Source organism: Brachionichthys hirsutus, chromosome 12, assembly GCF_040956055.1.
Source record: "Brachionichthys hirsutus isolate HB-005 chromosome 12, CSIRO-AGI_Bhir_v1, whole genome shotgun sequence".
NCBI lineage: Eukaryota > Metazoa > Chordata > Actinopteri > Lophiiformes > Brachionichthyidae > Brachionichthys > Brachionichthys hirsutus.
In genome coordinates, this window is record NC_090908.1 from 10,961,610 (window position 1) to 10,976,512 (window position 14,903).

General features: G+C 42.2%; 4 protein-coding genes across 4 annotated transcripts; 2 read left to right on the plus strand and 2 right to left on the minus strand.

The window, feature by feature from the left end:
* Positions 1-2,706: 2,706 nt before the first annotated feature.
* Positions 2,707-3,880, minus strand: LOC137902505 (trace amine-associated receptor 13c-like). Its single transcript, XM_068746591.1, has 2 exons — positions 3,705-3,880; positions 2,707-3,517 (listed from the first exon to the last, which is right to left on the minus strand). The coding sequence occupies exons 1-2, from the start codon at positions 3,878-3,880 to the stop codon at positions 2,707-2,709; spliced, it is 987 nt and encodes a 328-aa protein (XP_068602692.1).
* A 2,437-nt stretch (positions 3,881-6,317) lies between these two features.
* Positions 6,318-7,491, minus strand: LOC137902599 (trace amine-associated receptor 13c-like). The gene is made up of 2 exons (XM_068746690.1): positions 7,316-7,491; positions 6,318-7,128 (listed from the first exon to the last, which is right to left on the minus strand). The coding sequence occupies exons 1-2, from the start codon at positions 7,489-7,491 to the stop codon at positions 6,318-6,320; spliced, it is 987 nt and encodes a 328-aa protein (XP_068602791.1).
* Positions 7,492-9,600: 2,109 nt separating this feature from the next.
* LOC137902280 (trace amine-associated receptor 13c-like) lies at positions 9,601-10,787 on the plus strand. The gene is made up of 2 exons (XM_068746360.1): positions 9,601-9,773; positions 9,977-10,787. Exons 1-2 carry the CDS (start codon positions 9,601-9,603, stop codon positions 10,785-10,787), a joined length of 984 nt encoding a protein of 327 aa, XP_068602461.1.
* Positions 10,788-13,505: 2,718 nt separating this feature from the next.
* LOC137902248 (trace amine-associated receptor 13c-like) lies at positions 13,506-14,666 on the plus strand. The gene is made up of 2 exons (XM_068746327.1): positions 13,506-13,678; positions 13,853-14,666. The coding sequence occupies exons 1-2, from the start codon at positions 13,506-13,508 to the stop codon at positions 14,664-14,666; spliced, it is 987 nt and encodes a 328-aa protein (XP_068602428.1).
* The last annotated feature ends 237 nt before the right edge of the window (positions 14,667-14,903 follow it).

A 14,903-nucleotide genomic window follows, 5' to 3' on the forward strand; every position in this document is an offset into this window, starting at 1 on the left:
GTGACGTCTCAACTCCTTAACAGAAATCAGACTGAAATGTTCAGCCCTACCTTGACAAAAATTAATGCCCAGGGAACAAAAATCTTCAGCCACAGTTCTTGCCAAAGGTCGTAAATAAAGGACGACTATGGGGTTGTAGGTGGGCTGACCACCCCCCCCCCCCCCCCCCCCATGATTGCATTTTCTGGACTCAGTGGATCCACGCATGAGGTTGAGAGCATAGACAGCAGACCAATGATGCAGATACAGAATTACCTCAGGGTGGCAACCGAGGAGTGGTGTAGTATTTTGACCTTTTGTAAAGCATGGAAACCAACACAACAGGTCACTCAAATTATCCTGATGAAACTTATACGAACACGTCAACCTACAAAGAATAGACTGACTCGAACCACATCCTGCATTCTCCTCGTTGGTGGCGATCGTGGCGCAGTGGTTGAGGGGCTATGGTGGCGCATAGGTTGTCCTATGATCGAGAGGTTGGCGGTTCGATTCCCGGCTCGGGCAAGACACTTCACCCACATCGCCTGGGTGCATGCGCGCGCGGCAACCAGACTGATGTAAACGAAATTGCCCTCCGAGGGACAAAATCAATAAAAAGTATTTAGTATTGGGACCCTACAACAATGGCTCACAACACTACTGACGGCTCCGACAGTCTCCCAGCAGGGGCAGAGCAGGAGGCTCGGAGACTCAGACTGCTGCGCCGAGCACCGTTTCCCCCCCACAAAGATGTCCACAAATGAACATGGCATCAGGACTCCCTAGATCCAAGGTCAGTGCCTGACTTCTGTGCTTGAAGCTCTGTGATGCCATTGTTGATATGGCTCGGTGTGATCACAAGGCCGCTTTGCGGCTTTGACAGTGGCAGAATGAAAAACATCGAGTTTTGTGCAGCCATGGAAAACCATCCTTCATCTCTGTCCACACAGTTTACAATTGGAATAATGAGTTGCTGCTGACCTTAAATTTTGTTGGAGTTATAAATTAGCTACTGGTTATAGCCGATTTTTGGATTCCTTCACATATAAAAAAACTGTCCCTCCTTGTGACTGGCAGCAGCAAAGACAAATTAACTCATGTCAGTATCACAAGCCACAACATAAGTTGACACCGACTTATGGTCTGGTGAGTTCACTAGCCAATTGAGCCTTGTGACAAAGTGTTCTGCAAACCATTTATTCATTATCCTGACCTCTATCTGAAATCCGGGTTGTGGATGACGCTGGAACCTATCCACGCAGTCACGGGGCACCCTGGACAAGCCGCCAGTTCATCACAGGGTCACACAGACAATCACACACACACGCACACTAAGATACAAATTCATGAAACCAATTCATCTATTTTGCATGTTTCAGGTGGTGGGAGGAAGCCAGAAGATCCAGAGAGAACCCACGCAGACACAGCGAGAACAATTTGGATTTTAACCCTTGACCTCCTTGCTGTGAGGGAACAGTGCAGTTGGTTGCACTGTTCCCTCACAGCAAGGAGGTCATCACGACTCTCTCCGGATCAATCCCCCCCCCCCCCCTTTTTGTCCACCTACGTTGTACATATGTGTCTTTTTAATTTATCGTTTGTTTTGCATCTGTGGAGTAATTTATTTTTATTTCGTTTGTATTGTTAAATGTTGATGATTTATGTACTAAGGACTTTCAACGGAAACAAGACCGCAAGGGCTTTTTTGAAATGCTCGTCTTAGACAGGATGTTTGACTGCAATATATGCTAATGCTTGACTGTACTAGTACTCTAACATCCTACCTAATATATTCATCATCATCAACAAAAATAGAAGTAAAGTGCATTCACAGATGGAGACAAGGGCAACATGAGGAGAGAAGGACACCCAAATCATCGGGGTACAATGGATAACTGACCTCTTCCAATATCAGATATGAAAAGGGAAGAGGCAGCAGGAAAACGCTGTATTTATAACAGATGCATGGACGCACGAAGAAGAAACAAAACAATAGAAGAAGCAGCTGGAGGACCTAAAGTCAGCGTATGAAACATCAGGTATGAACAAAACCGTGACAAACAAAGAGAATTTTGTGTAATTATAACGTCAATAATCAAACCGGTTACATCAAGAAGAGTCACAAGCCTGAGTTCCTTATGGGGTGGGGTCCCTTGACGGATGAATCCTGGCTTGTGAGGTGCAGTCCGCTGAATGACGAAAGATAATACCGCTTTTCAACTGAATTGAATCGAATTCTGAGCCGCTCTACTGCTGCTTAAAAAGTTTCTTTTCTTGCCCTGGTTGCACACCTGCTTTCAATCCACTGATGGCGGGTAGTTCAGGGGCCGTAGGAAAAAGTAGGCATGCACTAAAAACACACTAAAAGGTCATACTAATTTACAACCAAAAGCATGCGTCTGTCCATAAAACTGACCGCTTCACATGCACTAAAAAACACACAAGGAAAGTCACACAAGGTTAATCCAGAAAGATGCACCCGTCGAGAAACCAACCACGTCACAAATACAATACAATGCAATAGAATAAGGTCCTTCACCGTTGTCTCTCCAACTTCCTCACTCAATCGCAGCTACCGTGAGTCGACTTGATTCTGGTTTGCTTATATTAAGAGTAATAAATAAAGTAGAGCAGACCCAACAAGGCATTCAGAGACTTTTAATCTTCTCACAGTGGCTTCGACAGTGTTGTGTAATGTCCGCCAGCAAATAAAAAGATTACTCTTTAAAATACGCTGATCTCACAGGAGTCAGATTCAAGTACCTTAAATGTTACAATAAGCTTAATAGATTTTCGATACCAGGAATAACAAAAGGAATAGATTACTGGATTAAGAAAAGAATTGAAATGGAACAGCCAGCTCTGTAAAGGCACAGATGTAAGACTAAACGAACTGTTTTCACCCAGTAGAGAGGAAATAAAATATGGACAAAGGCATGCCAGAAACACAACGATAACAACACCAAGAGTCCTGGCGGCTTTCAGCTCAGACTTCTTCACAGACACAGTTCCTGAAAGTGTGATAGACGTAATGTGAGACCTCATGGCACGAGCCTGAGACACAGCAACCACAAATACCCTCATGTACAGAAATACGATGACAGTGACAGGAGCAAAAAAGGTTGTAATAATGTCTGTAATTCCTGCATCATAATTAATGACAATCACACAATCTCCAGAGCATAAAATATATCTGTTAGGTTGTCTCAAGTTGTCAAACATTAAGAGAACAACATATAGAATTGAACAAATCCAACAAAAGGAAATGCAGATTGTAACTCTTGTCACAGTGATTTTAGTGGAATAATGCAGAGGGTAACAAATAGCCACGTAGCGGTCAACTGATATGAGCACAATGGTTCCAACTGATGCAGAGGTACTTATAAAGAGTAAAACATAAAATGAGACACACATTAGGTCACCAAGAAACCAGCAGTCATTTGTTATGAGAATTTGAAATGACATAAGGATACCAACAAAGAAATCAGAAACAGCCAGGGAGAGGAGGAGGAGGTTGGTGGGGGTGTGGAGCTGCCTGCAGCGGGAGAGAAGCATCAGATGTATTATATGTTGTGGAGCAAATAGGAATTTCAATAGTATTTAGCAGAAACAATGAGAGCAATACATAAAAGCCGTATTTAGAACAGAAATCGACAATTATCCAGACCTTAATTAATTATAAACATGAATTCTTAATGATTATCGCTTTCATAAACTGATACCTGAAGTGAGAGATGGAGATGATGACCAGCAGGTTGAGAGTCATCGTGACCACAGAGATGAAGGACAGCAAAATATAAATCAGCAAAGCTTCAGCGTGTGTGCGCTGTGGCTTCGTGCAGGAAGTGTTGACGAGTTCAGGAAAGCAGAGTTGACCTTCTTCCAGTGTCTCCATCATCGGAGACCAAAGATGAGGCCGGAGAGCTCGGCTTGCTCTGTGACCAAACGTCTCTGTAGCGCTGATATAGCTGTCGTCCGCTTCATCCTACCCACTTTCTACAACTACTTGGTCACTGGGACTGGAGCCCATCCCAACAATGTTTGTCAAACAAGACATTTGAATACTTGCTAACCGGTGGGGGGTGCTACTTTCACTGAAGAGAATAACTTGTTCTACAGACCTCAGAGCTCTGTTTTGGTCTTGTTGTGTCAGATGGTCAGATAAATAAGAGAGCAAGATTGATAAGAACTTTAAAAGCCAACATTAAAAAAAAATTAAATCTATTTTGCAATGTACAGGAAGAAAATAGAGAATAAAGAGCAGGGTGATGTGCACACATCTGGGAGTGTTTGTAAAAATGTGGGCTGCAACATTTTGCATGAATTGCAGGCGACTGGGCCAGGAATCAAATAAATATTTCAACTCCTGTTGACAAGCTATCTGATAAATTAAATCAACAAAATTAAATGTATATATCCAAAAATGACAAATGACATTTGTCTCAGGATTTGTTTTTACAATCCGTATGGAATGTGACACCCAAATTTGAGGATACTACAGTCAATGACTTGATAGGTGCAGATGAAATTCAAAAGTTTATCACTTCCTGTTGCCACAAGGTGGTGCTGTGACTCATCAAATGTATCAATTTAGATGTTTGTTCAAGGTGGTAAGTTTGGAGCTCGGTGGGGCATAATGGAAAAATAACGAAGAACTGCCCGCTTGTTATTACTGGCTAATCATTATTCGTTGGATAATGATTTTGTTTATTGAGCTACTCTAATGCCGCCTCATGGGTAGCACAGGTAGTGCGGTTTGCAGAAGCTAACGTAGCACAGCCAGTGTCTCCCTTGAGCCGGTCCCAAGTCCAGATAAATGTAGAGGGTTGCCTGCAGGAATGGCATCCAGCGTAAAACCTTTACAGATTTAAAGGTCCCATATAATGAAAAACCCACTTTTCCCATTTTTCTACACTATTATGGCGGGTTTGGGTCATTATCAACCCCCAGACAGTTAAATAAACCATTCAGTGAATCCTGCGTAGTGTGCGTAGTTCTGTAATCAAGTACAGAAACGCTTCTGGAAGAAACCTCTCTTACTGTGACTTGAACGTACGAAAACGTGCACAAGATGTGTGCGCACAGGGATGCACATTCAGAGGCTTTTCTGATAGAGCTGTTTGAGACAGAAAAGAGGGACGCTGTCCTGCAGCATCTGTTTGCTAGTTTGACCAAAGACTGTTACAGATATTTCATACAAGTGTCTGGGAACTGCGTTAACTTGTGGAAATAGGGTAGAATATGGGATCTTTAAACATCCCATAAGAACACAGACTGTTCTCTCATGCTGCAGCCGGTCTTCAACTATGTAATTGATAAACCAAGTAGCAAATCAAAGTTTATGGTCAACACTCGAAGTGACCGGAGAAGTGACCGGAGACCATCCCACTTGTTCATTTGAACAACAAACCATCCTTAGATGGTAATGCTGTCACGGTGTTCCACAATGTTCTGTGTTTGGATCTATTGGATCTATTTTTTTTTAATATTATTTAAATTAACTTCCATTGTTATACTGACAATGATATCTGTCTGTCTATCTATCTATTGATCAATCCTAGTATGTTGATCTGTTCTGTGCAAACAACATCTATCGCATACAGTATCTGTCAATTCTGGGAGGGAGACCCCTCCTCTGTTGCTCTCCCTGAGCTTCTTCCATTCTGATTCTGAGCAAAATGAATAGAATACAATAGAAGACATACAATGCAATTGAACAAGAATCGGCCAAGTCCTTCATTCAGTCGTCATCTCTTTAACTTCCTCCCTCATTCCCAACTACCAAAGCTGCACGAGGAGAGCCCTGGGACAACAAAAACACAATCCAGCAACTTCAGTTAATGTTGAACATTAAACTTCAGTCTGGAAGGATGTCGAATCTGTCCGGTGGAGCGCCGGGAGGCTGCAGGTTTTCCTTCCAGCCGGTTACTAAAGCAGGTGATTTTAATTATCAACACCTCCTTCAATTTGAGATATGGAACTCATTAGTGAGATCGGCTGCTGGAGAGATGGTTGGAAAGAAAACCTGGAGTGTCACGGCCCACCATAGCACCAGTTCAACACCCTCCTAAACTTTAGGAGGAGGAAATTCTCTCTGATAGAAACACAGAAAAATTGTTATAGGGAGGATGATGCATTGCCTGCACATGATGACAGTGGCAGGTGCAATAAAGATAGAAAATATTGTTGCTTCAGGTTTCCATACATTAAGATAGTAATATGTAATATAGAACAGACCCAGCAAGGCACGTGCAGATTTTAACTCTTCTCACAGTGACTTTGACAGTGTAGTGTAATGTCCTCCCTCAAATAAGAAGATGCCAGGCCATCACTCTTTACAATACACTGATCTCACAGGAGTCAGGTTCAAGTACCTTAAGTGTTACAATAAGCTTAATAGTTTTTCGATACCAGGAATAGCAAAAGGCATAGATTACTGGATTAAGACAAGAATTGAAATTGAACAGCCAGCTCTCTAAAGGCACAGATGTAAGACTAAACAGACTGTTTTCACCCAGTAGAGAGGAAATAAAATATGGACAGAGGCATGTCAGAAACACAACAATAACAACACCAAGAGTCCTGGCTGCTTTCAGCTCAGACTTCTTTGCAGACACAGTTCCTGAAAGTGTGATAGACGTAATGTGAGACCTCATGGCACGAGCCTGAGACACAGCAACCACAAATACTCTCATGTACAGAAATATGATGATGGTGACAGGAGCAAAAAAGGTTGTAATAATGTCTGCAATTCCTGCAACATAATTAATGACAATCACACAATCTCCAGAGCATAAAGTATATCTGTTAGGTTGTCTCAAGTTGTCAACCATTAAGAGAACAACATATAGAATTGAACAAATCCAACAAAAGGAAATGCAGATTGTAACTCTTGTCACAGTGATTTTAGTGGAATAATGCAGAGGGTAACAAATAGCCACGTAGCGGTCAACTGATATGAGCACAATGGTTCCAACTGATGCAGAGGTACTTATAAAGAGTAAAACATAAAATGAGACACACATTAGGTCACCAAGAAACCAGCAGTCATTTGTTATGAGAATTTGAAATGACATAAGGATACCAACAAAGAAATCAGAAACAGCCAGGGAGAGGAGGAGGAGGTTGGTGGGGGTGTGGAGCTGCCTGCAGCGGGAGAGAAGCATCAGATGTATTATATGTTGTGGAGCAAATAGGAATTTCAATAGTATTTAGCAGAAACAATGAGAGCAATACATAAAAGCCGTATTTAGAACAGAAATCGACAATTATCCAGACCTTAATTAATTATAAACATGAATTCTTAATGATTATCGCTTTCATAAACTGATACCTGAAGTGAGAGATGGAGATGATGACCAGCAGGTTGAGAGTCATCGTGACCACAGAGATGAAGGACAGCAAAATATAAATCAGCAAAGCTTCAGCGTGTGTGCGCTGTGGCTTCGTGCAGGAAGTGTTGACGAGTTCAGGAAAGCAGAGTTGACCTTCTTCCAGTGTCTCCATCATCGGAGACCAAAGATGAGGCCGGAGAGCTCGGCTTGCTCTGTGACCAAACGTCTCTGTACAGCTGATATAGCTGTCGTCCGCTTCATCCTACCCACTTTCTACAACTACTTGGTCACTGGGACTGGAGCCCATCCCAACAATGTTTGTCAAACAAGACATTTGAATACTAGCCAACAGATGGCGCAACGACTTTGACTGAGGAGAAACACTTGTGCTACAGACCTCAGAGCTCTGTTTTAGCCCTGGCACTAGATTGTTAAGAGCGTTAAAAGCCAAAATTAAATGTTTAAAATACATTTTGGAATGGAATTGAAGCCAATGGAGAGAACAGGGGTGATGACACTACTCCTGGCAAGCTGTCTGATGAATGAAATCATCCATCCATCCATTTTCTTTGAGATGAGATAACCTCAATCGTCTCATCTACAGCCGTTTTTCCGCTTTGTGGGTAACGGGTCTGCTGGAGCCTATGCCAGCTTACTATGGGTGAGGTGGGGCACACCTCAGACGAGTCACCAGCGCACCAGCGGGGCCGCACAGAGACAGACGACATGCACAGTGGGTGCCGCTGTTTCCTCACAGCAACAATGTTCCGCGTTCAATTCCTATCTATGCAGAGTTTGTATGTTCTCCCCATGCCTGTGTGGGTCTTCCTCCCAACCCCAAAAACATACAATTTAGATGTTTTTTTATCACTTCAAATTGCGGTTGCCTGGCTATGTGTGGCCTCGCGATGCGCTGGCGACGCATCCGGGGTGTACCCTGCCTCGAGATTTTAGGAACCAACAGCAGGCCAGCATTTCGGGACCGCAGGGCTCTAGTGGGGCAAGATGGCGTAATGAGCTCTGTAAGGTAAGGAGGGGCTTGGCTGTTGAGGGCTTTAAAAGTGAGTAGAAGGATGTTATATTCAATTCGTGCTCTAACAGGAAGCAATGCAGAGACACCATAACAGGGGAAATGTGTTCTCTCAGTCTGGCTCCTGTTAAAACACAAGCTGCTGTGTTCTGGATCAGCTGTGGATGTTTAATAGAGCTTTTGGGGCAACCGGACAGTAATGAATCGCAGTAATCCAGTCTGGAAGTTACAAAAACGTGGACAGCTTTTTCTGCATCTTTTTGGGTTAATAGGTGCCTGATTTTTGAAATATTGCGAAAGTGAAAGAACGCAGTCCTTGAAATATGCTTTATCTGGGACTGAAAGGACAGGGCCTGATCAACGATAACCCCCAGAGTCTTGGCAGTGGTGCTGGTGGACACTGAGATGCCATCTCGTTCAACTACAACACTAGAGAAAACATTTCTGAGATGTTTTGGCCCAAGAACCAGTACCTCAGTTTTATTTAGATTTAATAACAAGAAGTTCTTGGTCATCCAGGAGTTAATGTCCTTAAGGCATGTCTGAAGTCTAACTAACTGATCTGTGTTGTCTGGCTGAACTGACACGTTTAATTGTATGTCATCAACATAGCAGTGGAAATGTATTCGGTTTCCTAATAATGTTACCTAAGGGAAGCATATACAGCGTGAATAAAATAGCTCAAAGCCCCGATACCGTGGAACTCCATATTTAACTTCTGTGTACGTAGAAGATTTATTATGAACATGTACAAACTGAAATCTATCAGATACATATGATATAAACCAGTTCAATGCAGATCCTCTAATGCCAACTAAATGTCCCAGCCTCTGTAACAGAATCTGATGATCTATTGTGTCAAAGGCTGCACTGAGATCTAATAAAGCACGGCGATAAGTCCATTATCAGATGCTATGAAAAGGTCATTGGTGACTTTCACTAATGCTGTCTCTGTGCTATGATGAGTTCTGAAACCGAACTGAAAACCCTCAAATAACTTATTGTCTTGTAAAAAGTCTGGATATTGTTAATGAGGATGGACTTCTCTTTGTTAGAAAATTAAAAATATATCTGTAGGAAGGATGAACTCTACAGGGTGCATGAATGTTTTTTCTGTCCTAATGTCATTTGGGATTGCCTCCAGCCCCGTGACCTTGTAAATGATCATTGGTTATTAAAGGCATGAGATGAAATGAAGTATGACAGCTAGTAAAGCTCAGCAGACTCCCCCTTCCTCATGCTTTTTCTCTGATCATGGAGACAGTGGAAGACATTGAGCTCTGCTTTCCTGAACTCTTCAACACCTCCTGTAGGAAGCCAAACCACTCACGCTCTGAAGCTGTGCTGATTTACATTGTGATGCCTTTAACTTCTCTGGTCACTGTGATTCTCAACCTGCTGGTCATCATCTCCATCTCCCATTTCAAGTAATCAATTCATGAGTGTTAAGAAAAGAAATGATGACATGATTTACAGAAACACAATATTGTTTGCCATGTCTGGTTCTCTGCTGTTAATTCTGAACAATGTTTTAATATTTTACTTTTAATATGTGTCTGCTAAATGCTAGAATGATTTTTTATTTTAATGCTACAAAAAATAATACATATGATGTTTTCTCTGAACGCAGGCAGCTCCACACTCCCACCAACCTCCTCCTCCTCTCGCTGGCTTTCTCAGATTTCTTTGTCGGTGTCCTGATGTGCTTCCATATCCTCATAACAGATGGATGCTGGTTTCTCGGTGACATCATGTGTGCTTTATTTAATATTTCTGACTATACTAGTACCTCTGCCTCAGTAGGAACCATGGTTCTCATATCAGTTGATCGCTACGTGGCTATTTGTGACCCTCTGCGTTACTCCACCAAAATCACTGTATCAAGAGTTACAACCTGTATTTGCCTTTGTTGGCTCTGTTCTATTCTATATAACGGCCTCTTGATGAATGATAACCTCAGTCAACTTGACAGGCATATTTCCTGTATTGGAGAGTGTGTGATTGTCATTAATTATGTTGCAGGAGTTGCAGACACTATTTTTACCTTTATTGCACCTGTCACCGTCATCATAGTTCTGTACATGAGAGTATTTGTGGTTGCTGTGTCCCAGGCTCGTGCCATGAGGTCTCACATTTCATCTATGCCACTTCAAAGTACTCTGTCGGCTAAGAAATCCGAGCTGAAAGCCGCCAGGACTCTCGGTGTTGTTATTGTTGTGTTTCTGGCATGTCTTTGTCCCTATTTCTGTTCCTCTATTTTGGGAGAAAACAGTTTGTTTAATGTTACATCTGTGCCCTTACAGAGCTGGTTATTTTGTTTTAACTCTTGTTTAAACCCAGTAATCTATGCTTTCTGCTATCCCTGGTATCGAAAATCTATTAAACTAATTGTAACATTTAAGATTCTTGAGCCTGACTCCTGTGAGGCCAATGTCTTGTAATGACTTTGCACCTAATGACATGAGAACCTGTTGTTGTTTTTTTTTGATTGTTTGCTTGCTTTCTGGTTCGTTTGGTTGGGATATTTTTTTAAAAGAGAACTGTGCATTCTCAATGTTTATTTATATTGTTGACTTTATGAATGAAAACATGTGGGCAAATGTAAAATGTATCACTGGCACATTGGAAAGTTTCAAATAAAGCTAGAGAAAGTTGTTTTTTGTCATCTTCTCTTATCCCTTTATTGACAAACATGTCATATATTATACATTTATACATTTTGAGACTTCTGCCCCCCCCCCCGAGTGGAGTGATAAATATCAGATGGTTTTAACCGGATCATTCTTGTTTGTCTACTGAATTTTAAAACACAACAACGTAGTTACTGCAGAATTTTACGTCAGACTAAATTATTGGGCTTATATATTATATATATTACATGGGCTTAAACATATTCCACAAATACCCTCATATACAGAACTATGATGACGGTGACAGGAGCTATGAAGGTAAACATAATGTCAGCACCTCCTGCATTGTAGTTAATGACAATCACACACTCTCCGAGGCACAACGTTTATTCATCTGGCTGTTTCAGGCTATCACTCATCAAGAGACTGTTATATAGAATGGAACAGACCCAACAAAGACAAACACAGACTGTAACTCTTCTCACAGTGATTTTGGTGGGGTAACGTAAAGGGTCACAAATAGCCACGTATCAACCGATATGAGAACCATGGTTCCTACTGAGGCAGAGGTATAGCTGAAATATATGATAATAAATGAAACACATATCAGAGTTCAGTTTCTTCCGGTGTCTCTATCCTCAGAGAAAAAATTAATGAGGAAAGGAAAGGCTACCGAGCTCAACTGGATCTGCCATCAAACCGCTTCAAAACCGTATCGCTTTTTCACTGCATTTCAACCATCCAGTATCTCCCATGGGGGGAGAAATTGGGCCAGTGAGGTATGGTATACATGAGAAAGATCGTGACTCATGACAAAAAAAAAAAAAAATTGTTTGTTTCTACCAGGGTTAAGGGTCTCATTAATAATAATAATAATTTTCTATGAGAAACTCAAACTCAAAGCACTCAACTCATAGTGCATTATTCATTTACTCCACACTTGGAGTGGTACAGGAGTGAGGTTGCCAATTTGTGCCATCGGCCCTCCTGACCACCACCGACATTCACACAGGTAATGTGGGTGAAGTGTCTTGCCCAAGGACACAACGACAGTGTACACAAGTGCCAGAGCCGGGAATCGAACCTCTTGATCATAGGGCGACCCGCTCAACGACCTGCGCCACTGCCAATACAAGGTTTTCTGTCCAAATTGTCTAAAATTGTCATATGGGACATATTTTCCCTGGGTGTAAAACATTTTTAGAGGATGGACACAATGACGGAAGTGTAGAACTGCACCAACATCTGGGTTGGCAGCTTGAGTTGAGTACTGCTTTCATGTACACTTCTATATACACACACTCTTTCTCTCTTTCTCTCTTTCTTCCTGAACACTATTCAACAGAACACGGAAATGGTCACTGAATAAACATCAGCTGCTTGTCTGAAGTTACAGCTCACGGTTTCTGCTAATCTAGCCCAGGTTAGTTCTTTTTGTGTGTGTGTGGTTTTTTTGTTTGTTTGTCTCATTTTCATCCTGTCGGTGTCGTATGAAATGACTACAATGGACAGTTTATTGGACAAACTTGTTCAAGCTCACAGTGTACTTTGGGTGCCACGAAACTGAAAGAGGGAATCCAAAAGTGCCACAGGCGACTGAAGTCCAAAGTCGTATTTTAATTTCAAATGCAGAGTTCACAAAATCGGGTCGTCAGTCCAAAGAGGCGTGCGCACGGCAGTTAAAACGGGAAACAAGAATGCTGGAAAGTTGGATTAATATAAAAAATCTGGGAAATAACTGAGAGCTGGGCAGAGTGTATGTCGAGTAGAGACTGATTGGGAGAATGGTCCCAACAACCCTAACCCTTTCATCCAACCATAACCAAGAATTATCCCAGAACACCAGGTTATCATCGGTCTTTAGAGGAAAGTCTGGATCATCAAGTTCTAAGGAGATCTGAGGAAGAAGAGGGAGAGCATAGTGAGAGTGACACTAACCCAGCAATCTCAATGGGCGGAGTTAACTCTCAAATCGAGTTTCGATAGGTGCTGGTGTGGTGGACCTGGCCTGCGTGGAAGTCATCCACGAGCCCCCCAGATCACCCCGAAAACGACCCCCAGGGGCCCCACCAGAGCCACCCGCAGAAGAACCAGCCCAGGGCCCTAGAGTGACAGTCACCGACACAGCTGACAAAACCAAGGCCAGCGCAACGGCACGGGGCACAGCAGGCCGGCCCGACGCCCCACCTGCACCCAACACCTCACCCCCGACAAAGGTTAGCCAGACATGCAACAGCCCCAGAGATCAACCATCCTTGTGTGTGTCCGGGATTCAAACCGCTGACCTCTCGACCCGCTCATCAACCTGCGCCACAGTTGCCCCAAATGGGAGATGAAGATGAAAGTGCAAGAACTGTCTGATGAAAACAGAGTGATGTAATTACAGAAGTTCATTCACTGAAACCAAAATAAAGGGCCACCAGAGAGAAATGAGGAGGAGGGAGGACGGAAGGAGATAAAACAGTTCGGACAAAGAGTTTCAGGCAGAAAGCTCAAGGACCTTAAGCCGGTGCTCATCTCTTCTTGATGATGACATCCGAAAGAGAAGATGAACTTTGCTTTCCACAACTCCTCAACTCCTCCTGCAGGAAGACCGTTCATCCATATTTTGCATCTATGCTTATTTACACCACACTGTCCTCCATCTCTATTGTTACTGTGTTTCTCAACATGATGGTCATCATCTCCATCTCACACTTCAAGTAGGTAAAACTTTCATCGGTTTCTGAAACTGGTCTCTGCACAGGATGAAATGGTAGAATATCAGAATGTGAAGGAAGACTTTCATGTTCCTGTCATGATGCTTTTGGGTTTTAATCTGCTGGAATGATAATACTACAAATGATGATAACTTTATTTCTCTCTTTTCTCTCCAGGCAGCTCCGCACCTCCACCAACCTCCTCCTCCTCTCTCTGGCTGTCTCAGATTGCATCGTGGGCCTCCTTCTGGTTTTTCAAATTATTCTTATCGACGGTTGCTGGTTCCTGGGAGACATCATGTGTGTTGTGTATTTTGTCCTGTACTATATGATTACATCTGCCTCAATAGGGACCATGGTTCTCATATCTATTGATCGCTACGTGGCTATTTGTCACCCTCTACATTATTCTACTAAAGTTACCATAAAAAGAATTAATGTCTGTGTTTGTCTGTGTTGGATGTTTTGTGTTCTTGTTCACTGTCTGATCCTGAAAGATAACCTGGGACATGCAGGCGGGTTTAATTCCTGCGTTGGTCAGTGTGTAATTAATGTGAATTATGCTTCTGGACTTGCTGACATGATTTTATCCTTTATTATTCCTGTCACTGTCATTGTAGTTCTTTATATGAGAGTATTTATGGTTGCTGTGTCTCAGGTTCGTGCCATGAGGTCTCACATTACATCTGTCACCATGAAGTATTCAGTGAAAGTAACTGCTAAGAGATCAGAGCTGAAAGCAGCCATTACTCTTGGAGTCGTTGTCGTTGTGTTTTTGATATGTGTGTGTCCTTATTTTTGTGTTTCACTTTCTGGCCAGGACTCAAAGATTGATGCTGCTTCTTCTGCATTCATCATAACCCTGTTCTATTTTAACTCGTGTCTGAATCCTCTGATCTATGCCTTGTTCTACCCCTGGTTCAGAAAATCCATCAAGCTGATTGTAACACTTAAGATACTAGAGGCTGACTCATGTAACTCCATCATGTGACATAAAAATAAATGCTTTCCACGTATCATTTATTGTTTGGTAATAATAATGTATTAGTAAGATGTTTGTTGAGAAATCTTTCAGTTGCAAAGACTAAATATATGAGAGTGCTGAAAGAGATAGTTTTCATGTTTTGATAGGAAATGTGGGAAAAGTGATTGAAGGAAACTATCATCGCTACATTTCCTGTTTTTTTATTAAAGTTCAGTAAAAAGTCATAATATCTATATTCCAGTG